General features: G+C 43.8%; 1 protein-coding gene and 1 long non-coding RNA gene across 4 annotated transcripts; both read left to right on the top strand.

The window, feature by feature from the left end:
* Positions 1 to 7,581: 7,581 nt before the first annotated feature.
* LOC122921852 lies at positions 7,582 to 20,759 on the top strand. 3 transcript variants are annotated; one of them, XM_044272131.1, is made up of 8 exons: positions 7,582 to 7,738; positions 7,963 to 8,107; positions 8,643 to 8,942; positions 14,035 to 14,076; positions 17,746 to 17,871; positions 18,066 to 18,191; positions 19,356 to 19,402; positions 20,608 to 20,759. In XM_044272131.1, the coding sequence occupies exons 2-8, from the start codon at positions 8,056 to 8,058 to the stop codon at positions 20,680 to 20,682; spliced, it is 768 nt and encodes a 255-aa protein (XP_044128066.1). In that variant the 5' UTR covers positions 7,582 to 7,738; positions 7,963 to 8,055; the 3' UTR covers positions 20,683 to 20,759. The 3 variants fall into 3 exon arrangements, with proteins under 3 accessions (XP_044128066.1, XP_044128068.1, XP_044128067.1); XM_044272133.1 differs by having other exon boundaries at positions 7,583 to 7,738; positions 18,066 to 18,167; XM_044272132.1 differs by lacking the exon at positions 7,963 to 8,107 and having other exon boundaries at positions 7,583 to 7,738.
* A 473-nt stretch (positions 20,760 to 21,232) lies between these two features.
* LOC122921688 lies at positions 21,233 to 24,076 on the top strand. The gene is made up of 3 exons (XR_006387053.1): positions 21,233 to 21,550; positions 22,350 to 22,443; positions 22,866 to 24,076. It is a non-coding gene; the product is annotated as an uncharacterized LOC122921688 (long non-coding RNA).
* Positions 24,077 to 24,603: the final 527 nt, after the last annotated feature.

The following is a 24,603-nucleotide window of genomic DNA, read 5'->3' as shown; positions in this document are numbered from 1 at the left end:
AATATAGCTTGTGTGTTTATACAGCTAGACCTGCCAATAACCTTAAAGGGGTTGTCCAGGTTCAGAGCTGAACCTGGACATCCCTCCATTTTCACCCCGGCAGCCCCCCTGACATGATCATAGGAGCAGTTCATGCTCCGATGCTCTCCTTTGCCCTGCGCTAAATCGCGCAGGGCAAAGGCATTTTTCTGAGTTCCGGTGACGTACCGGGGCTCTCTATGGGGCTGACAGGAACCCCGGTGACGTCACCGGCACTGATGGGCGGGATTTGGCTCTGCCCTAGCCAGTAAAACAGCTAGGGCAGAGCTAAAGCCCGCCCCTCAGAGCCGGTGACGTCACCGAACACACCGCTGGGCGGAAGTTACCGCCCGGCAGTGTGTTATTGTAAACACAAGAGCCTGTGCCCTGCGCGATCTAGCGCAGGGCACGGGAGCGCATCGGAGCATGAGATGCTCCGATGCTAGGCTCAGGAGGGCTGCCGGGGTGAAAATAAGGGTATGTCCGGGTTCAGCTCTGAACCCGGACAACCCCTTTAATACAGTTCCTATGTTTGTGTGTTAAAGACAAAAGCAGAGTTATTTACAGTGACTTCATGTTTGGATGTCATATAACTGTTATATTTTGTGTTCACAGAAGCAGAAAAGATAGTATGCCTTTAAGATTCATTATATAATGTAAGGTAAGCTCAATGACACAGCAACAACAACAAAAAGCATAGAGTTAAACTGTTGTTGCTGGGCAGGAGTCTTGACAAATCACAGCCAGCCTCACACACAGCAGGAGTTTTGACCAATCACAGCCAGCCTCACACACAGCCTGTGTGGGAAATTCCCCTAGCTGGAATCATTAAACCAGAGAAGAGAAGCTGAACAGACATTCACTCCACTAAGAGCTGTGTTTTATGGAATCAGAGAGGCCAAAATAGGTATTTAAAACAGTTATATAATGTTACTATTTTCAATATAGTGATTAGAACTGTATACTGAACCAGTTATATGTGTGTTTACTTACAGTTCCAACAATTGTATACAAACAAACTACTGAGCCATACAATCTGTGGCAATGTGAATAGTAATGGGTGCAGTAAAGTCCCGGGGAAGCATGAAAAAGGGGTGTTTGCACCAGGAGCGTGTCACCAAGGGGCCCGGCCTTGGTGAAGTAAAGGCCCTAAATATTGGTGGCCACTAAGTTAGTTGGTGGACACCAAGATAGTTAGCTTAGCTGGCTCCAGCTAGTCTGGGGCGGGCTTTTACTGGGAACAGGGAATGTGTTGGGTGGGTGCCTGTTCCCTATGCTCTAGTCCGGGATTTTGGAATATGCCCATGTACAAGGATGCTATTTAATCCTGTTGCTGGACTTGGGTCTGGCTCCCAGTCTGGGAAAGGAGCAGGCTGTGTCGAGGCCTCTGGGAGCCGGGACCCTCTGACCCTGTGTGGGGTAAGCACTGGGGATGTGTTTTGGGGAGCTGGGTGGTAGACCCAGATCCCGATAGAGAGGGAAAGACTATTTAGTCAGTGGCCAGACGGGTGAGGATTTATGTTTTTGATTTATGTTTTGGTTGCTGTTTTGTGCTGATGTGCTTAAAAATAAAGCATCGTTTGGACTTCCATCTTGTGTCCGTAGCGAAGTCTGTGAGAATGACCCCCGGATAGGAGCTAATCCCCTACAAAATCATACAATTGCAAATTCAAATTCCATATTGCCATCCAAATTGCATACAACTATACCAGATCATACTCAATCAATCTGCAAATAATTACTACTAACTGCAAATTGCAACCAAATTCAGCAAGTGAATTATTACACTACGTGCAGAATTATTAGGCAAATGAGTATTTTGACCACATCATCCTCTTTATGCATGTTGTCTTACTCCAAGCTGTATAGGCTCGAAAGCCTACTACCAATTAAGCATATTAGGTGATGTGCATCTCTGTAATGAGAAGGGGTGTGGTCTAATGACATCAACACCCTATATCAGGTGTGCATAATTATTAGGCAACTTCCTTTCCTTTGGCAAAATGGGTTAAAAGAAGGACTTGACAGGCTCAGAAAAGTCAAAAATAGTGAGATATCTTGCAGAGGGATGCAGCACTCTTAAAATTGCAAAGCTTCTGAAGTGTGATCATCGAACAATCAAGCGTTTCATTCAAAATAGTCAACAGGGTCGCAAGAAGCGTGTGGAAAAACCAAGGCGCAAAATAACTGCCCATGAACTGAGAAAAGTCAAGCGTGCTGCTGCCAAGATGCCACTTGCCACCAGTTTGGCCATATTTCAGAGCTGCAACATCACTGGAGTGCCCAAAAGCACAAGGTGTGCAATACTCAGAGACATGGCCAAGGTAAGAAAGGCTGAAAGAGGACCACAAGCTGAAACGTCAAGACTGGGCCAAGAAATATCTCAAGACTGATTTTTCTAAGGTTTTATGGACTGATGAAATGAGAGTGAGTCTTGATGGGCCAGATGGCTGGATTGGTAAAGGGCAGAGAGCTCCAGTCTGACTCAGACACCAGCAAGGTGGAGGTGGAGTACTGGTTTGGGCTGGTATCATCAAAGATGAGCTTGTGGGGCCTTTTTGGGTTGAGGATGGAGTCAAGCTCAACTCCCAGTCCTACTGCCAGTTTCTGGAAGACACCTTCTTCAAGCAGTGGTACAGGAAGAAGTCTGCAAGGTAAGAAAAACATGATTTTCATGCAGGACAATGCTCCATCACACGCGTCCAAGTACTCCACAACGTGGCTGGCAAGAAAGGGTATAAAAGAAGAAAATCTAATGACATGGCCTCCTTGTTCACCTGATCTGAACCCCATTGAGAACCTGTGGTCCATCATCAAATGTTAGATTTACAAGGAGGGAAAACAGTACACCTCTCTGAACAGTGTCTGGGAGGCTGTGGTTGCTGCTGCACGCAATGTTGATGGTGAACAGATCAAAACACTGACAGAATCCATGGATGGCAGGCTTTTGAGTGTCCTTGCAAAGAAAGGTGGCTATATTGGTCACTGATTTGTTTTTGTTTTGTTTTTGAATGTCAGAAATGTATATTTGTGAATGTTGAGATGTTATATTGGTTTCACTGGTAAAAATAAATAATTGAGATGGGTATATATTTGTTTTTTGTTAAGTTGCCTAATAATTATGCACAGTAATAGTCACCTGCACACACAGATATCCCCCTAAAATAGCTACAACTAAAAACAAACTAAAAACTACTTCCAAAAATATTCAGCTTTGATATTAATGAGTTTTTTGGGTTCATTGAGAACATGGTTGTTGTTCAATAATAAAATTAATCCTCAAAAATACAACTTGCCTAATAATTCTGCACTCCCTGTAGTTAGACCTCAGATATACCTCTCAGAGAGATCATAAAGTGCTTAAATAACTTAGAGAGAGAACAGATACTGAAGAGACAAATATATCCACCATTTTATGTTGAATGACAAGATTGAACAGTTGAACCACCATCTTATGCATACCGCCATTTTGTGATATCTTTTTAACACGTGTTATGTACATGGACTATCTGCTGCGGAGGCGGCAGTGTTATATATGAAGAAAAGTTAAAGTTAATAAAGAAGTTATTTCAAGCATTTGGTGTGCTCCTTATACCTACTGTTTCCATAGAACGGCGCTAGAGGAATTACAGAGTAACAAGCAGTCTGGTTAGATAGACCAAAATTCTTCTAATGCCACAGCGCAAAAGGCACTTCATAGCGCTGCGCCTGCCACAGCGCCGGGCTCTTCACGCTCAAACAGATGAGGTAAGTACGATTGGTTACCACAAAGCGCGAGGAAATTCGGCTTTGCAGCGAATAAAAAATTTGCTGAAATTTATATTGAATTCCACTTTGTTGGCTTCGCTCAACACCAGTGGAGAGGATGGAGAACAAGCTCTTTGGCCACTTTAGGGGGAGCGGTGGAGACAGTGAGTCGGCATGTGATTATTGAGTGGGGGGAGAGATCTAGGTGTGATTGGTGCAGCTCTGATTCTTATTATTGACTAGCTGAAGGACCCGGCTTCTCTCAGATATATTTAATCTATTTAATTTAATGTTTGTGTGTCGTTAAAAGATATCAACACTATCCACTATAACAATGACATCTACAGCACCCCACCACCAAAACAGCGACCTCCACAGCCCCCTTTAACACTGACCCCCCCCCCCACAGTGCCCCGTCCCTTAAAACTGGAGCTCCAAAGCAGCCCAACACTCAGTCGGATGAGGAGTGGGAGGGTGTGTGGCCTAACTGGATCGGGGGCGTGTACTTTTGAAATGCTCACTCTAAGACAGCAGCACTGTGGTATCTGAGTGTGAGCTGCAGGGAGAAAGTCACCGTCCCTCCCACCCCTGCAGCTGACAGAAGTTTATTTTTACCTTCATTTTTTCAATCCCTGTTAGCTCAGAAGTGGAAGGGGGCGTGGCCAAATAAACTGGATTTTCAGAGGATAAAAATATCTATTGCTGGAACAAAGGCACATCTTGAAATAAGGTGCTAAGTGCTATTAGGCCATGGCATTACTTCAATAGCGATTACCCTGGTGACAAATTTCCTTTAAAGCTGACCTACAGCAGTGAAGAAAAATGGCTGAGTTGTTATGGAAACCTGGAGTAAAACTGTGTATGTGGAGGCTGGAGGACCTGCGAGCTTCTATTGGCTGATAAGGGTCATGTGACCAAGCTTCTATTGGCTAATGCATTTTTTGGAATAGCTCAGGAACGGTACGTCCTAGAGAGCTGAGACCTGGTCTAAAACCTTCCCAGACACCTGATGTACCTGTGTGCCAAATTTCGTGATTGTAAATGCGACGGTGCGGATTCCTTTAGCAGACGTACATACACACACACACATACACTCAGCTTTATATATTAGACTAGCTCAAGGACTCGGCTTCGCTCGGATATATTTAATCTATTTAATTTAATGTTTGTGTGTGTCGTTATAAGATATCCACACTAACCACTATAACAGTGACATCTACAGCACTCCGCCCCCAAAACAGTGACCGCCACAGCCCTCCACCCCTTAACATTTACTCCCCCCACAGTGCCCCGTCCCTTAAAATTGGACCTCCACAGCAGCCAACCCCCTTAACTTTGACCTTTACAGCAGCCTTTCCCTTTAACAGTGACTTTCACAGTATACCACCCACTTGACAGTGACCTCCACAGGGGTCCGCCCCCTTAACAGTGGCCTTTACTGGATCGGGGGCGTGTCCTTTTGAACAGCTCACTCTAAGACAGCAGCACTGTGCTGTCTGAGTGTGAGCTGCAGGGAGAAAGTCACCGTCCCTCCCACCTCTGCAGGTGACAGAAGTTGACTTTTCCCTTAATTTTTTCAATCCCCATCAGCTGAGGAGTGGGATGGGGTGTGGCGTATCAGATCTGGGTGTAGCTAAGAGGGACCTAGAAGTTGATATTTAACTTCATTTTTTCAATCCCTGTCAGCTGAGGAGTGGGAGGGGGTGTGGCCAAACCAGATCGGGGGCGTGTCCCTTTGAACAGCTCACTCTAAGACAGCAGCACTGTACTGTCTGAGTGTGAGCTGCAGGGAGAAAGTCACTGTCCCTCCCACCCCTGAAGCTGACAGAAGTTGATTTTTACCTTCATTTTTTCAATCAGGAGTAGGATGGGGCGTGGCCTAACCAGATCTGGCTGTGGCTTAGCGGGACCTAAAAGTAGATTTTTACCTTCATTTTTTTAATCTCAGTCGGTTGAGGAGTTTGAGGGGGCGTGGCCTAACCAGATCGTGGGCGTGTCCTTTTGAACAGCTCACTCTAAGACAGCAGCACTGTGCTGTCTGAGTGTGAGCTGCAGGGAGAAAGTCACCGTCCCTCCTGTCCCTGCAGCTGACAGAAGTAGATTTTTACCTTCATTTTTTCAATCCCCGTCGGCCCGGGAGGGGGCATGACCTAACCAGATCAGGGGTGTGGCTTAGCAGGACCTAAGGGCGGGGTTTTAAGTCTTTTGAGGGTGGACACATTGTGGCAGGGGGCTTGTCTGAGCTCCTTCCTGCAAGAGTGACGCCCCTCCGGGCACCTTACTGGCTCATTTGCATACCAAATAAACTGGATTTTCAGAGGATAAAAACATCTATTGCTGGAACAAAGGCACATCTGGAAATAAGGTACTAAGTGCTATTAGGCCATGGCATTACTGCAATAGCGATTATCCTGGTGACAGATTTCCTTTAAAGCTCTCCTACAGCAGTGAAGAAAAATGGCTGGGTTGATATAGAAACCTGGTGTCAAGCTGTGTATGTGGAGGCTGGAGGACCTGCAAGCTTCTATTGGCTGATAAGGGTCATGTGACCAAGCTTCTATTGGCTGATAAGGGTCATGTGACCAAGCTTCTATTGGCTGATAAGGGTCATGTGACCAAGCTTCTATTGGCTGATAAGGGTCATGTGACCAAGCTTCTATTGGCTAATGCATTTTTTGGGAATATCTCAGGAACGGTACATCCTAGAGAGCTGAGACCTGCTCTAAAACCTTCCCGGACACCTGATGTACCTGTGTGCCAAATTTCGTGATTGTAAATGCGACGGGGCGGATTCCTTTAGCAGACATACATACATACACACACACACACACTCATACACTCAGCTTTATATATTAGATTGTGACCAGTATATGAGGCACAGGGGCGTAGCTAGAAGTGACTAAGTGACTGGGCCCCACAGCAAATTTTTGTATGGCCCCCCCGCCCACCCCCTGCCCAATTTTCGATATTGAGCTGTTGATATCATCATATTAGTCTCCATGATCTAATTAAAAATATACTATTTTTACCCCTACCGTCCTTTCGTTTTTGTAAAAAATTGTTTATATTTATTTGCAAATTACCTTCCTAATGTGCCTAAGGGGTTGTCCCTCCAGCCGTTTGTGCACAGCCACGCCCTTTATCGCCAAGCCCAGCGCCACCCCGCTGTTAATTATTCAATGCTGTCTTTTTGGTGCGCCATAGTCTTGCGCATGTGCCGATGTTACGTCCAGACCCGCGCGGTGTCCTGGCAGCAGCCTCAAACAATGTACTTGCGCATACGCCAGAAAGCTAGCGCATGCGCGATTACACTACTTGAGGCTGCTGCCAGAACACCGCGCGGGCCCCGGAAGTGAGTAACATCAGCGCATGCGTGAGACTACGGCGCACTTAGAAAATAAAAAGACGAGGACAGCAGCGAATAATTAACAGCGGGGTGCCGCTGGGCTTGGCGATTATGGGCGTGGCTGGACACAAACGGCCGGAGGGATAGCCCCTTAGGCACGTTAGGAAGGTAATTTGCATATAAATAAAAACAATGAAACTTGACTGACACGCTGCCGGGCCCGGGCCGCTCCCCCGGTAGTTACACCACTGATGAGGCACCAATGTATGTCGGACAGTGGTGTATCGTTGGTCGGGGGGGTCTCCCATATACTGTTCCCCCATCTATCATTTCTATAGTCGGATTCTGAGGAGCAGTGACTAGCTTTTCAGCTTTTTTTTTTACTTTTTGTTGCAGAAGTTCTTCAAGGAGCAGCTGTGGTTTAGACAAATCATAATTTTAAAACCTTCAGCTATCTCCTGAGGGAAGAAGGACAATTAAAAGGCGGAGGGTTTGACGTGGGCGGTGTGTGCCTTACTGTATATCCTCTTGTGTAAGAAGGAGTCCTTCCTCTCTTGCCCACAGACACTCCGTCTGGTATGATGTTACCGCTGCTACTTATGGTGTTTGCATCACTATGTGCTGCAGGTAAGTGACACTTGTGTATTTGTTGTTTGTGTCCTGCCTCATACCAGGTCCTGTATGCTACATATCTATGCATTCCAGCTTATGATTGCTTTTCCTGAACGGCAGGAGTTAATGTTCGTTATCTCTCGGGCACAGCTTTCTTTTTCTCAGTTGTTATGCTTTAGCTTCTGGATTGTTCTCCGCCTTTTGCACTGCACGCCTGATCTTCATGAGCTTTTTTTCAGATTTGGAAATCCCCTACCTGCACCCTCCCGGTTGTAGCTGCACGTCCATGGCTTTAGGAGAATCAGAAAGTGAATTTATCTAAGATCCTCAGGATGGGCCATCAAGATCAGATCTGTCGTTTGAGATGTTTGAAAGGACCTCAAAGTAAGACGACCTCATGTGAACAATGAGGAGGCCATAGCTCTCTCACACTTGGATCCTTCATATAGCTGATGCTGAGAGTTGGGCCCTCACAGATTTGATATAGATGGCTCACCCTCAAGATCCCTAAGGATCTCAGAAAGCCTCAAGTAGTTTAAAGTTCTCTACAAATAGCTAAAGGCCATATGTATTCAATGTCCGGGTTTGCCCAGGAATTTTACTGTATATTGATGGCCTTCACTAGCTGATTGGCTGGGGGTCCAAAACTCTGTAATATCAATGAAAGCACATAGGTCCTTGAACAGGAGCAGCACTATAGTAATGAGCTCCATTCACTACACAGTGGACGAGGCTTCGAAGTCGGAAGTCAATGCCGGAGCTACACCTGAGCAGCAGATTGGCAGGTGCATTGAGTGTCGGATCCCCTCCAATCAGCTAGTGATGGCCTGACCTGAGGAAAGACCATTGTTTCGTAAAAGCTGAACGTTTTAAGGAATTAAGAATCTGTAATAAAAATGACCCTTTTTAATGTGTTCAGATGAAAGACAAGTGTTTGGGGATTCACATTCGTCCATTAACATGACAATCTCTTATGGAGAACCACGTGTGAAAGACATAACCTGGATACGTGAAGCCGACGGAGACGAAACTCGAGTTGCAAAGACAAAAGATGACGACAAATCGGTTGACATTCTATCCAACAGATATGGGACATCTAATAATGGAAGAGTTCTGATTATCCATGATCTGACTACAAATGATTCTGGACGCTACGTCGCTTATATAACTCTTTTGGATAATACGATTATAAAGGAAGAATTTAACCTCACAGTTCAAGGTACGTAGTCATGTTAACTATACAGGTCAAATGAGACTAAATTTAAAGGAATACTCCCATTATAGACATTTATGGCATTTCCACAGGATGTGTCTGATAGATTTAGTTCCACATCTATGGTATGTGTAGAGGTAAGTGCCAAAGTATGTATATATGAATATAGATATATGTATTTGGCCATCACCGTATCTCCTATATAGGCCCCTGTAATGCTGGTGAGGTGGGTTCCTAATACCCCCAGTTACCCTCATAATGTCACGGGTGCTCCATCCCATATATATATACCCACAGTAATGTCCCCCAATCACGGGTTCCCCCCAGCTGCTGAGTATCCTCCTGCAGGCGTATGCCAGCGCGCCTACAGGAGGGCGATCCCGCTCGGATAACTGGACAAATGTGTCCAGCAGCAGGCACATCAAAAGGCATCTCTTAGATCCTCCTGCTTTTGAAGGGGCCGTGCACCACCGATAATGTAATTACAGCGCCGGAGGTGCCCGGCATTCCACAGGCACACAAGGGTAGAGGATCTCTTTGAGCCGCCGTACATCTCCGGCGCTGCCCGATGCAGTGCCGGAGATGTACGGTGGCTCAAAGAGATCCTCTACTCTTGTGTGCCTGTGGAATGCCGGGCACCTCCGGCGCTGTAATTACATTATCGGTGGTGCACGGCCCCTTCAAAAGCAGGAGGATCTAAGTGATCCTCCACCTGGAAGTGCCAGGTGTGTGGGCTGGTACGTTAAGCCCAGCAGCCCCAAGCAAGAATCATCCCCAGGAAAACGAGCATTAACCCCTGAACCTCTGGCTGAACATATTGATTCCCCCTGGACCTGCGATGGCTAACCTTCAGCAGTGTGTAAAACTACAACTCCCAAGATGCGCACTTGCCTAGCTGTTCTTAGAACTCCACAGAAGTGAATGGGGCATGCTGGGAGTCGTAGTTTCACCACAGCTGGATTGCCGGAAGTTAGCCATCACTGCGTCCTAGACCTACCCCAGCAATTATTATTAACCCTTTCCTTGCCATATCCCATGCCACCAATGCATTAACCCCTGCATTCCCCTTGCCATACCATTAACCCCTGCATTGTATTCCTCCTGTACCCCTGTATTGTCAGTATTCTCCTTTTCCCTTGCACTCTCCCTGCAATAGCCATAGGTTAGCCCCCGGTCACCTCACTGGAATTAACCCCATCATACCCTGAAATACGCCTCTGTTAACCCTTTGTAACCCCTCAGGGACAGTTTAGTGTAAGGTGGGGACGGTGCCGCTATTAGGGTCCATTCACACGTCAGTATATTTTTTACCTTTCCAGATAAACGTTCCTTTTTTTTGTGGATCCGTTTTTCCGTACAACCCTCAGTTTTTTTTACTAAAGTGCTTCCGAATCCGTTCCGTGTTTCCGTTATTCAGTTTTTTTTCCATCCATTTTCCTGTCAATGTATCCGCAAAATCGGATGACATTCGGATGGTTTTTGTGCATGTCATCCGCATTTATGCGGATCCATTGACTTGAATGGACGACGGACCCGAAAAACGGACAGAAAGTAGGACAAGCTTAATTTTTTTTAAGGATCTGCATACTCGAAAATAGGAAAACGGAACGGATTCCGTGATTCGGACAGCACTAGGATTGGTGTCCGCATTTTTGCAGAGGCAATTAAAATTAATGGATCCGAAAAAACATTCCGATTTAAATCGGAAAGGAAACGGAGTGTTATAACGGACGTGTGAATGGACCCTTATTGTGTGTGTGTGCGTGTGCTTAGATAGATATCTTGGGTGGAATTTATTACAATAAGGATTTCAGAGTTTTCAGTCGCCACGGATACACAACAGGAAGGTAAACAGGAAGTGGGTGGAGTCAGCAGTTGCCACCGCCTATTTATTAATACTATATATTAATATTCAATCCCAATATTAATAATTAATATTTCCTACAACAGTATGTCTACAATGGGCATCATCTGATCACCAACCAGTGGAGAGATGGTCATGAATGAAAAGGTGACCTTTGGCTTTTATGGAAGTAACAGTTGGGTACATTTTCTAGGCTGTTTTGGTAACTTCCATAGAAGTGAATGGCGAAAACAGCAAATGTGAGTGACCACCTTATCATTGATTCTCTGGCAGATGGGACAAAGGTTGGGGGAACCCCTTATCCAGACATATCCTCTTGATCTTCCATACATATTACGGGAATATCCTAGTCTACAATGAAAATCCTAATTTATCTAAGATGTAGTCTAGATCAGGGCTGGCCAACCTGCGGCCCCCCAGCTGTTGTAAAACTACAACTCCCACCATGCCCTGCTGTAGGCTGATAGCTGTACACAGTCTGGGCATGCTGGGAGTTGTAGTTTTGCAACAGCTGGAGAGCCTCAGGTTGGCCATCTCTGGTGTAGATGGACAATACTGATGCTACTACAGAACCGCACGGTGCGTCCGATCAATGAAACCTGATGTCCCTGAGTAAACCTTAGAGAAGGTATGCAGTAGACTTCAGATCATCTGCTTTACTGTTAGGTGCAGATGATTTTGCTCCTTGTTGGGTCATGTGAACTTTGTTGTGGCTGGGCGCCATTATCATCTCAGAACTTCTGGTCTACTAGTGGTCTTCTGGTTGGACAGTCTGACCCTAGGAGCATAGGGTATATGCATGCGTTAAGAAGAAGCCCAAAACTTCTGGGGACTTAGGATGAACGTATAATAAATTAATAATAGAATATGCTTCAGTGGTTAAGTATAAAAACTATAGAACCTCTTAACATGGGAAGGCTGAGTGGATATGATGTGTTGACCTCTGTATGATGAGGTTAGGCGGCACTGCGTGTTGGTCAATGGGTGCTCGGTTTATGCGAATGTAATCCCGAGATCATCAAAATGAGAAAGAACCGTCACTCCAGTAATCTTTGCTATTAGGAATTTATTGGTCACTCATATTAAGGTGACGCGCGTTTCGGCACTCAGTGTGTCGCTGCTGGTGAAAGTGTTGAGGAATGGGGAGTAATAATTCTCATTGCGTATAGTGGATTTATGTTTACCAAAGCGTTCCTTCATGCGCATACTGGTTTCACCTACATAGCAAAGACTGCAGGGGCATTTCAACAGGTAGACAACAAACGTGCTGTCACATGTGAAGTGTCCCCTGACCGGGATTTGTTCCCCTGTTTGGGGATGTGAAATATATGCCCCTTTAATGACACTTGAGCAGTGTACGCAATTGAGACATGGGAAGGTGCCCTTTCTGACAGTGGCAAGTGTCTTTTGTCTGATACTTGTTTTGTTGCTGCCTATGTCGGCCCTGATGACCATGTCCCTAATGTTTTTTGCCCTCTTGTAACAGATCATTGGAGGGTTCTGGAGATCGCACTATCAGAAAGGGCACCTTCCCATGTCTCAATTGCGTCCACTGCTCAAGTGTCATTAAATAGGGGAATGTATCTCACATCCACTATACACAATGAGAATTTATTACTCCCCATTCCTCAACATTTTCACCAGCAGCGACACAATGCCTCACAACTCCGGTTCCAGATGATTGAAGAAGTCATCTTACCTAGACTGGGAGGGAACCGGGTAGAAATGTTGCTCAGACGCGAAGCATTCTGGATCCATCGGCTACAGACATTGGCTCCTAAGGGGTTAAATCGGGACTATGCTATTAACAGCTTTTTATAAGTCCCTTTTATTTTATATCTTGTCTCTCTCTCTCCTGGTTGCACACTGTTGCTATATGCAGCTATTAATGAATGTTGCTATAATGCTATACTAACTTATACAATATACACTCACCTAAAGAATTATTAGGAACACCATACTAATACGGTGTTGGACCCCCTTTTGCCTTCAGAACTGCCTTAAATCTACGTGCCATTGATTCAACAAGGTGCTGATAGCATCTTTAGAAATGTTGGCCCATATTGATAGGATAGCATCTTGCAGTTGATGGAGATTTGAGGGATGCACATCCAGGGCATGAAGCTCCCATTCCACCACATCCCAAAGATGCTCTATTGGGTTGAGATCTGGTGACTGTGGGGCCATTTTAGTACAGTGACCTCATTGTCATGTTCAAGAAACCAATTTGAAATGATTCGAGCTTTGTGACATGGTGCATTATCCTGCTGGAAGTAGCCATCAGAGGATGGGTACATGGTGGTCATGAAGGGATGGACATGGTCAGAAACAATGCTCAGGTAGCCCGTGGCATTTAAACGATGGCCAATTGGCACTAAGGGGCCTAAAGTGTGCCCAGAAAACATCCCCCACACCATTACACCACCACCACCAGCCTGCACAGTGGTAACAAGGCATGATGGATACATGTTCTCATTCTGTTTACGCCAAATTCGGACTCTACCATTTGAATGTCTCAGCAGAAATCGAGACTCATCAGACCAGGCAACATTTTTCCAGTCTTCAACAGTCCAATTTTGGTGATCTCGTGCAAATTGTAGCCTCTTTTTCCTATTTGTAGTGGAGATGAGTGGTACCCGGTGGGGTCTTCTGCTGTTGTAGCCCACCTTTCTTTCCCATTCTGACATTCAGTTTGGAGTTCAGGAGATTGTTTTGACCAGGACCACAACCCTACATGCATTGAAGCAACTGCCATGTGATTGGTTGACTAGATAATCGCATTAATGAGAAATAGAACAGGTGTTCCTAATAATTCTTTAGGTGAGTGTATGTCATTCATTTGCAACTGTTGTTTACATGTCTCCCCGGCAAAGTGATGCCATTTAAACCTGTTTGTTTGTTTGTTCTTCCACTCACACCAGCTGCTCACTTTCTGTTTGAAAAAGGCACCTGTGAGTGTCGAAACGCGCGTCACCTTAATATGAGTGACCAATAAATTCCTAATAGCAAAGATTTCTGGAGTGCCGGTTCTTTCTCATGATGTGTTGACCTGTCACCTAAGACAACCCCCGTCAAGCCCTTCAACATCCTGACCTCGCACCGCAGCTTTAGGCTCCATGTCGCTGATTTCCCGTCGTTTCTCGCCTTAAATGAACCTTAAATACACTGCATCCATTTGGGACAAAATATAAACCTTTATATGGTATGACAATAATGCTTCTTTTTTTGTTACAGAGCCCATCCCACCTGAACAGATCATAGCTGAAGAGAAAAACGGTTGGTGTACTCTACATTGCTCTGTTCAGTTGAATATATCTCATTTTTGCTATACTTGAAAATACAGACACCAGAACTCAATAGAGAATAATGGACATAGCTTGTTGGTTGCAGTCTCTATAGGCACACAACTTAACAGTTAGAGTATGATCATACGGTTAGGATACATGTTGGAAAATCCAATATGCTGCACGAATGTGCTGCAAAAGTCCAGGTCTGGCCTTCACAGTTCTGCCGCGGTTGTGGACCTTTTATTCCATAGGTCCACCCATGGATTTAGCTATATTAGCTATATTCAGTGAATAGGTTTGCCCAATCTGCATGTGAAAATATCTGTGCCATATGAAATATGGAGTGGTGCAGATTCCATCTACATTTTGGCACAGAATATGTGCCAAAATCCACCTAGAACCTCTGTGAGCATGCCCCTACAGTTTCTGTTGAGCTCACAGTATTTGGCAAATGAAAGGCAACAGAAGGCTTAGCACTCGCTCCCCATGTCTGGTTGCAGTTACAGGCAGGAGTGACATGGTTTCCACAAAAAATAAAAAATGGGGAGAAGAGGGCACCACATGTGCTTTATCAGTTGTTTAGTGTTTAGGTTAAAAGGTAAGGATGTGCTTACCAGATGTTGTTGTGAGGAGTCACAACAGCTGTAGATCGCTTGGCTGGTTATTTCGTATCCCGACCAGCAGGCGGTTGTCCTAGGCTGCAGCCATGGTCCTCTGCATTTGCTGTCATCGGCGGAAACACCTGTAAGGGATCGCTGTACTTGGGGGGTCATTCTCACAAGAATCGTTGTTCACCACAGCTGTCGGGGCCAAACATTGCATTTATTGGGACATTTTTCATACACGGAACAGTCCAGTTAATAATCATTGGGTGTGGTGAGCAGTGATGGCCGTGTTTTCCCGCGAACACTTGCGGGCTGCCATCTTAAATCACAAGTCCGACGATGCACAGGTAAGTCCTTACCTGTGCCTGCGCCGCAAGCCAGTCTGAAACAAATGCGGTCATCGGGAGCAGGCAGTTCCGAGAACAGCCCGATGAAGGCCCCCGGCGGCTGTTCTCGGAACTGCCTGGTCCCCGTGACCGCATTTGTTTCAGACCGGCTCGCGGCGCAGGCAAGGACTTACCTGTGCATCGCCGGACTTGTGATTTAAGATGGCAGCCCACATGTGTTCGCGGGCGAACACGGCGAACTGGCCATCACTGGTGGTGAGGTTCCCACATACATCAAAACAAAACAAATACCTGCCCGGCTGGGCTCTCACCTGTTAACGTGTCCCTGACTCTACAGTCCCTGTTCACACACGGAACCCATATGCGGCTTTTTCTCAGCCTGTAGTTCCCCAGCCTCTCCGGCTGTAATCAGTCCTGTACCTGTATGGGGAAGTGTGTCCCAACAGTCCTCCCGACTCCGTGACCCTCGAGTCCCGGCGTCACGGCGTTCCCCAAACTTCGGGCTGTCACAGTGCCCCGGGGTCTCTCAGCCTTGTGAGCTGAGACCACGCACAGAGCCTCTGCTCTGGGTCTCTGTATCTCACAGCGTATCTCTCCCCAGACTGACCTACTCTGAGGCGCTTTATGCCAGCCTGATTACAGCTGGCCTCACCTGCGATCACCTCAGATATAAAGAAAAACCCGTACTGGAAGGATGTGGACTGGCAACTCCCTCTATCAAGCCTAGCCACCAGTCCAAGGAAAATCCAGCCCAGAAAATGTATACAAAAATGTCTCAGCAAACTATTCTTTGCTGAGACTAGTGCCACTCTCTGGATTTTATCTGTCTCACCCATCAGAGGTACCTGAAGTGGGAGAACACACCTTCCAGCACTGTTCACATTACCACACCCCATATATACACAAGCACAGAATGAGATGCCCCATACAAGAAGCATCGCAACCCAAAAAATAATAATAGTATTGTGCTCCAACTAAGGCTACTTTCACACTTGCGTTGCTGGATTACGGCAATCTGTATGCAAATGGAAACCATTTGCGGATCCGTCTCACAAATGCATTGCAATACCGGATCCGGATCTTCGGCGTCATCCGGAAAAAACTGATCTGGTATTTATAAAAATTTTTTACATTTGTAAAGGTCTGTGCATGCGCAGACCGGAAGACAGGTTCCGTCAATGCGGCAATTTTAATACATTCCAATGGAAAAAAATTCCGGCAAGTGTTTAGGATTTTTGGCCGGAGAGAAAAATGCATCATGCTGCGTTTTTTTTCTCCATCTAAATACCGTAAAGGGACTTAACCGAAGACATCCTGATGCATCCTGAACGGTTGCTCTCCATTCAGAATGCACTAGGATAAAACTGATCAGTTTTTTTTCCGGTATTGAGCCCCTAGGACGGAACTCAATACCGGAAAACTTTAACCCAAGTGTGAAAGTACCCTAAACTATGACTAACACTGTCAACAAATGAAAAGGATTAAAACCAGAAGCAGCGCTTCTAGAATGAAACACAATAGCTAGTACCATAGGAGCTCCAGCGCTGACCATGGCTTCTTACCAAAGTCCCTACTCTATGAACAAAAACCTATAAAATGACTGCTTCTACATGAAATAAATGATATATTCAACCTATCTATTCTCTTTTTTTATTTAACTTATTTTAACACCAAGAAACAAACACATACATAATACCGGAACTTCACTGCCCCCAGCCCAAAATTCTCTCCTAGCCGCCACCCTCTCACATTCCTTGTAGATTACAGAGCAGCACATACCTCTTCTCCTTTCCGGCACCCTCCGGCCAGCAGAGTCATAGAACGATCCCAGTGCATTGGATACAGTATCTAACAATGATAGATAGCGATACATCATGCCGTAACATAGTCGGCACTTACACGTTACAGAGTTCTCCCGGCCAGCACGCTACCGACCCGCATCCTCTTCTACCAGCAGTGTCATAGAGCGATCCCCGTTCTAATAAATAAAGCACTCAGATATAGATAAATATAACAGATCCATTTATCTACTTATTCATTTACCCTCTCATTTTTTTTATTTATCAATGTCAATCTCACAACCCAACACAAGCCAGCGCCATGTAACACCACAAGAGAGAAATGTCAACTAACCCGATTCAAACGCACCCACGGTCCTCCCCTTGGCCAAAAATCTTTGTTTTAAATGTACTGTGAAACACTTTTATGTACATAGTCCTGACAAAGGGGGCAATTCAGCCCCAGTAACGCGTAGACTATTATCAAATAAAGATCATCCTTTATTGTATCCATCAATCCTGAAGCGCGAGTCCAGGCAGCGCCTTCCAAGATCCTAAACTACTTTCTTAAAGTTATCTATGGTTTCCACACAGCCATGGCAAAGGAACATGTTGAAACCAATTGGAGGATACCCATGACCTTTTCTGACCATATAGCACTCTTTACAAAAAACCTAAGCAGCTAAGTAATCCAACCAGAATCAATGTCCTGGAAGTGGTCATCTTTTTCAGTGACAAAAGTTGAAAGATCTCTACACATCTCATCTGGATCTTCACCGCAGTCCCAAGCTTGTCACATACCTAGGGCACTGACTGACATGTCTATAAAATTTTCTAATTGCATTGGACTGGGGAGGGATGTGGTCTAAAATTATGGGGATACTTCAGTACTTTACGGGATTCTGAGTTCTGTTTTTGCTCATTACAGAAGAAAAGAAAAAAAGTTACGATATACTGATAATAGTCTTATGCATTGTGGGAGCCCCGGTAGTGCTGGCTGTGCTGGTGTGGACGTTCATATGTTATAAGAAATCATCAAACACAACTGGACAAGGTACATATGTAGATGAGAATTTCACAAGTTTATGAACTAGTGTATTTCAGAAGTGGCTACTGATCTAGCCAAAGAATGAAAACTCAACGCAGTAGACAACTCATAGAACACATCATTTTCATGAAAGTGTTGGCTGAAAGTTTTTCTTACATTTTTTACATCAATGGGTTATAGCAATCTGCTGTTATTCACAGGTGACCAAAGCGAAGAAATCCAAACAAACCAAATGAAAATGTGGTTAAGTGAAATAATAAGAAAAAGAAAGTTCACGAGGATGAAGACTATTTGGCAACAAGGTGAACAAGATGAAGGGGTCGTAGGTAACGGGGAAGCGTTGAATGTCATGTGTTATGTATGGCTCCCCACTTTAGGACGGCAGAAGGACTCTTGAATATGCAGTTCAGTTCTGGGTGCCAATTCATAGGAAGGATGCTCTGGAGTTAGAAAAAGTTTAAGGAAGGGCAACTAAACTGATAAGGGGCATGGAGTGTATTAATTATGAGGAAAGCTTAAAAAAATATTTTACATTTATTTAGTCTTGAGAAGATGTCTATAAGAGGAGACAAAAATATGGTGACATCTGTTCCATATTAAATCCCTTCAAAAGACAAAGGGACACTGCCTGCATCTGCAGAAGAAAAAGTTCTCTGGTATTTGGCAGCCACCAGCTCACTCTTCCATGGCCTGTCTAACATTCATAGACTGACTGAGCACCTAGCTTGCATATCATTTCTCAGCCATGAGCATCTAATACAAGTTAAAAGACCTGCCAGGGATCAGCCAATCCAGATCTAGCTTCAGCACAGGGCTTTTGCTAATTACGGTTGATCAACTGATCAGACGGTATTGCACCATCTCATGCATTATCAAACTGAGATCGTACAAATGCTCAATAGATGGCATTTTGATAATTCTTTGATTAATTGATTTTCATGGGGTATGGGATCATTCCCATAACTTAAGAAGGCTAGCAAGAGGGAATACAACTTCACTTTTATTTGTTTCACTTAAAATACCCAATGTGAACAAAAATACAAATATTAGGCTGCTGGGGTCTTCTACTCATTCCCTAGTCTCCTTTTCAGCATACCCTCTATAAAGTCTGCCCTAACACTGGCACAGCGGACCACTCGTTGTTAGAATGGCCACCCCATCCAGTCCTTGATCCTAAACCCTAGCCTAACATCCACCCTAGTGCTATTGAAAGACCACCTAAGCTCCTTCTTCAACATGTTTCACCTAATTTGGCTCGTCGGGGAGTGTGGTGGAGAAGGTCAGAGCAGCATGGCTAGTCAGAAAGCCAGTGGCGAGTATCAATCCAATTTTGACATATGGACAAAGAAGGTTCTAACTGAACGACCCCTTAAAATGTCTCTTGTGGAAATATTGGTACAATTCTTGCTCTGTGATCAGCTCGTTAGATGGTATATGGCCATCAAGAAACATCTTACTGATGTAAGGTCGTTGTTGTGTTCTCTTTTTAGAGTATACAGTCAATGAGAGCAATCCTGGTCCCTCCTCCAAATATTTGGTAAGCAATATCTTATTTATAAGGTTTTTGCATGTAGATATGTCATTGCCAATGATCTTACATTTGTGTTCTAATCTATACTAGAAAGCAGATGAGGAGGTATACTGTGACTACTGTTACTATTTGTAGGCAAACATCTGTTCTGTTATCTAAAAAGGAAGCTTTTTCAGTAGAGGCACTGGTTACTCTTTGCGGAGGCTTAGTTAGGTGATCTACCAGAGGAGCAAGGAGTAGCACATCAGCAGCTTATATGTGCTCCACAGTCATGCTTTCTTTATTAATAACCATGTTGCTGATTTCACTTGCCCTGCAAGTTAGATTAAACTTTAGCCTTCAAAGAGTCGCAGAAACCTGTCCTACAGCAGCAGATTGCTAAATTTGCCCCTGTGTGGTTTGCATAGGAAACACAAATCTATTAGGAGGCAGTTTTTCGACTCCAGTATTGAAACCAGCAGGAGAACAGCCTGGTGACCTAATATAAAGATCTACTGATCCCCACTCTGGGGTCTACTGGTGTAAATCATGATCTACTATTTGTCCTCCACTAGTCTAAATCATGTCCTGCGGTTAGGCACCATCTAGTCTAAAGGTTGTTTTTACACGGACTGATGTGTCAAGCAGTTATCTGGAATAAACTAGACATTCCAGATAATTGTCTGATCATCAGAGATGAAGACTGCATTTACACTGTTCCTGGGAAACAGAAAGTCACAATCACCAGATGAATGCATGTATGCTCATTGACCATCATTACCTTTTACATAAGCCAGCTTGTTCCCAATAATTGGCCTGATAATCGGTCTGTCTAAATTATGATCTACTATTTGGTCATCACAGGTTTAAATACTGATCTACTATTTTGCTACAACTGGTCTAACTTATGATCTACTGTTTGACCACCACCAGCCTAAATCGTGATCTACTGTTTAGCCACCACCAGCCTAAATTGTCATCTACTATTTAGTCACCATTGGACTAAATCATGATATACTATTTGCCCACTCCGGGTCTAACTCTTGATCTACTATTTGGCCACCACCAGCCTAAATCATCCTCTACTATTTAGCCACCACCAGCCTAAATCGTGATCTATTATTTAGTCACCACTGGTCTAAATCATGATCTAATATTTGGCCATTGCTGGTCTAACTCTTGATCTACTACATATAGTGACAACAGTCTAAATCATCATCTACTCCCAACAGCTTCAAGAAAAGGAAGACCGAGACAAACTGATCCAGAAGAAGGGATGTTTTCTGTTAATGAAAGCTAAGTTGTGATATTTATTGTTTGTATAATATTTATTTGTTAAAATAAATGACAGAGCCCATGATGAGTCATGGCATATGACACCTGATGCCCCTCTAACCTAAACTCCTTACACATTACATCAGCAACAAATCTTGACTATCGCTGAGACAACATCAATATGCAATGGTGCTGGCTGAAGAACCTGGACTGTTTACTGTAAAATTATGGCGGTTGTGTAAGAATGGAGGGGGTTTGAAGGTTTGAACCCCCTCCCCCATTCTGCCAGACCTGCAAAGGGAAGATGGCTTACCTGCTTCCTCATGCCAGCTCCCTGCTTCTTCTCCTGCAGGCCTGCAATGCTCTGCTGGGCTCCATCGATGTTAACATCTGGCTTGCCATTAAAGCAGCCAATCACAGGCCGCGGCAGTATCCAGCTCCATTTATGTCATGACAAATGATCACATGACGCAAGGGGAGCAGGACACCGCCATGGCCTGTGATTGGCTGCGACAAAGTCAAACCAGATGTTGACATTGATGGAGTCCACAAGAGGGACCCAAGCCTGAAGGAGAAGGAGAGGGGAGCCAGTTCAAGGAAACAGGTATGTCATCTTCCTTTTGCATGCCCAGCACAAAGGAGGGATTTGCTATACCCCATTCTTGCACATCCCCTTTTGGGTGCCAAGGTCAATAGTGACATCAACATCTGGGAGGGGTCTAACAATGTTTACCATAGCTGCCTTCTTCATACACCAATTGTGTAAATGGAACGTTATTCATGCAGATTTTATTTTTGTACCAGTAGTTTACTTTTGCAGTATCTTACATTTAATACACTGATGACATCATCTGGTTTTACTGGAAATGGAACAGACCAAGGAAACACCATTTCAAGGAGGTGAGTGACAGACAATGCGAAAATGTTTGCGCCAAATTGTACTGTATATTGTAAGTTTTTTAAAGATGGAAATTTCTGTCTGTGGCTTTCCGGGCTGTGCTTATATCTGCATATACCAACCAAGGGTGTAGTGGAGCCAAGGTGCCACCTCAGCACTGGCTTTGGCAGTCTAAAAAGAAGCCTTCTGCTCCATGGATGTTGGGCTCCCACCTAACTTGCTTTGGTGAGAAAACAGAGAGGTGTAAACTTAAATTGGTCATTTATCAAACTGGTATAAAGTAGAACTGGCTTATTTGCCCATAGCAACCAATCAGATTCCACCTTCCAAAGGAGCTGTCCAAAATGAAAGGAGGAATCTGATTGTTTGCTATGGGCAAATAAGCCAGTTCTACTTTACACCAGTTTGATAAATGGCCCTAAAATAGTCAAAATATCTTCCAAATTTATCACATTGGATCAGTCTGGATGATAAATTTGGTGCATGGCTGGACACTTTTGTGTAACTTTATGACAGCTATTAGTTCACTTGTTTCCCTACATATTTTTGCCTAAATTTTGGCCCAATTGTGATAAAAAGATCATGTTCAAAATTAGATGTGACATTTTGTTGCAGAAATGTGCCAGTATTAGGCGTCAAACTAGAATTCAGGGGCAACGACAATAGTTAAAAAAAAAAATGGACTACCGAGTTGTCGAGTTGACTTGTGGTGAATAGCTGTCTTTCTAGGAAAAGTGTGGACAATAGAGGCATCTACCTCTAGCATCTACATCCTACTTGAGTTTTGTTTTATTTATACAGGAAAAAGCTGCTACTGGCTGAGAATGCATGCAGGACAGAAGTCAAGAAAAGGTCCATGGGACCATGGAGATAAATCGTAGGAAACCATCCGAGGGTAAGAATGCAAACATAGGACTCGTGGCAGCTCCTTGTAGTCAGTCTCTTCCTACAGCAGGGAAACTATCATTAGGTTCGAGCACCATTAAAGTTTGGGGAACATCCGGCTTCATTAGTTATGGGCACAATTGTCCATCTAAAAGAGTAAAGAACCTTAGTTAGAAAAAGTGCTGAATGCTATATGCCAAATACCTCCAAAGAGTCATGATAAATTTGGTGTATGGCTAGACATTTTTGTTTAGCTTGATATCATTTAAGGTTTCCTTAATTTGCAACAGAATTTGGTGCCTTGTAGGGTATAGATGGGACTTGTCTTTATGAGACAACTCCTCTAAGGTTTATTGACCTGAACGTTCCTTCTTATGTCCAGTCAGTATATAACTATTTTGCAATAAGCTGGTATCCTTTTTTTTTTTTCAGTAGAAAATGAAATGAATCCAAGACTTTAACATCATTCCTTTGGTGGATCATGGAGGATTTATCGTTTGCAATTGGGAGCCTAATATCTTTTTGCTGCACAACAATGATGGCTTTGACTTAAATTTAGACCATGAAGAGAATGTCTTTTGTAGACAAATCCAATCAGAGTTTTAGTTGGACCACAGAGAATGTGTTTTTAAAAGATTGAAGCCATACAAGCCTTTGGTAAGACCATGAAGCATGGTCCAAGAGCAAGATGTCTCAGAAAACCATCCTAAAGATTTAGCCCAAGCATAGGTGCTATACAAAGTACAGTCATATAATTGAAATAGTATGAAGAGGCCACAGTGATCTTCCAAGCGCCATAGTCCCTTCCAACAACTGATCAATGGGGTGATGGAAGACTGACCGCCACCAATCAGATACTATTGAACTATTCCGTAGAAAAATTCATCAAGATGGAGATCCTGGAAAATCCTTTTAATTTTATTATTTATGTTATTTATGTGTAATTAATCCAGTTCGAGGTTTAGTTGGACCATGAAAATGTGTATTTGAAACATTGAACCCATTCAAGCCATTGGTAAGACCATCAAGGGTGTCCATATTTTGTCCAAGAGCAAGATGTCTCAGGTAACCATGCTAAAGATGTAGACCAATCATAGGTGCTGTATGAAGTACAGCCCTATGCTTGGAATTGTATGAAGAGGCCACAGTGCTCTTCCAAGCACCATAGCCCCTTCCAACAACTGATCGATGGGGGTGATGGCAGAATGACCACCACCAATCAGATACTGTTGAACTATTCCTAATAATTCATCAAGATGGAGATCCTAGAAAATCCTTTTAATTTTATAATTTATGCTTAATGTATTATTATTTGTATTTATTTATTTATCTATTTATTTATTTATTTATTTCTTATTTATTAGCATTTAGATGTTGTTAGCCTAAAGTCTTTTAGCTTTCTATTTGGGGATTCTCATTTTGCTCTTTGTCTTGGATCTGATGCAACCCATTGGATCCCATCCTTACTTTTTGCATACTTCAGAGGCGGGGTCTGCTGCTACTTTAGGAAAAAAAATATGTTTTTGACCCCCAACCTGTTAGAACACATGTTCAGGGCTTCACTTGTTAGTAGGTTGGCAGGGAATTTTTGAGAGAAACAAAGGGGGTGGTCTATAGCAAGCAACCCACTGTCTTCAAATGAACAACTTGAAAACTAGGGGTCCAAATATTGTCCTTGCACGGGTACACTCCTTTCAATGCCGCAGGGTACTGATAACTAGTGTTGAGCGCGAATATCGAAATCATGAATTTTATTTGCGAATATCGCCACTTCGAGAATTCGCAAATATTTAGAATATAGTGCTATATATTCGTATTCGCAAATAGTGTTGAATATTCTAATTGTGAATTTATTGCAAATTTATTGCGAATATATTAAATTGCCGATTTTTGCAATCAAGTAAACAATGACTGAAGTTCATGAATTCTCAAATTTGCTAATTTATGGCGAATATTCGGCCCAAAATTTGCAAAATATCGCGAATTCGTATATTGCCTATGCCGCTCATCACTACTGACAACAATTAGACTATTAATAAAAAAAAATAAGCTAAGCTAAGCAAGCTGGAGATTGCTAAGCAGGGGTGGGGTTTATGAAGCAATGTAACTTCCTGTCTCAATTTATCTTCTCCGTTTTCTCACCCAAATTTTTTGACATTTGCACATATAA

The sequence above is a fragment of the Bufo gargarizans genome, chromosome 11 (assembly GCF_014858855.1).
Source record: "Bufo gargarizans isolate SCDJY-AF-19 chromosome 11, ASM1485885v1, whole genome shotgun sequence".
NCBI lineage: Eukaryota > Metazoa > Chordata > Amphibia > Anura > Bufonidae > Bufo > Bufo gargarizans.
This window is presented reverse-complemented; position numbering and strand designations above follow the sequence as displayed.

Excerpts from the sequence above, each read along its gene's own strand:
- LOC122921852 (XM_044272131.1), top strand. The coding sequence starts at position 8,056 with ATGGGCCATCAAGATCAGATCTGTCGTTTGAGATGTTTGAAAGGACCT. Across the intron at positions 8,108-8,642 it reads ATGTTTGAAAGGACCTCAAA|ATGAAAGACAAGTGTTTGGG; the intron begins GTAAGACGACCT and ends TAATGTGTTCAG. Across the intron at positions 18,192-19,355 it reads ACAAGATGAAGGGGTCGTAG|AGTATACAGTCAATGAGAGC; the intron begins GTAACGGGGAAG and ends TTCTCTTTTTAG.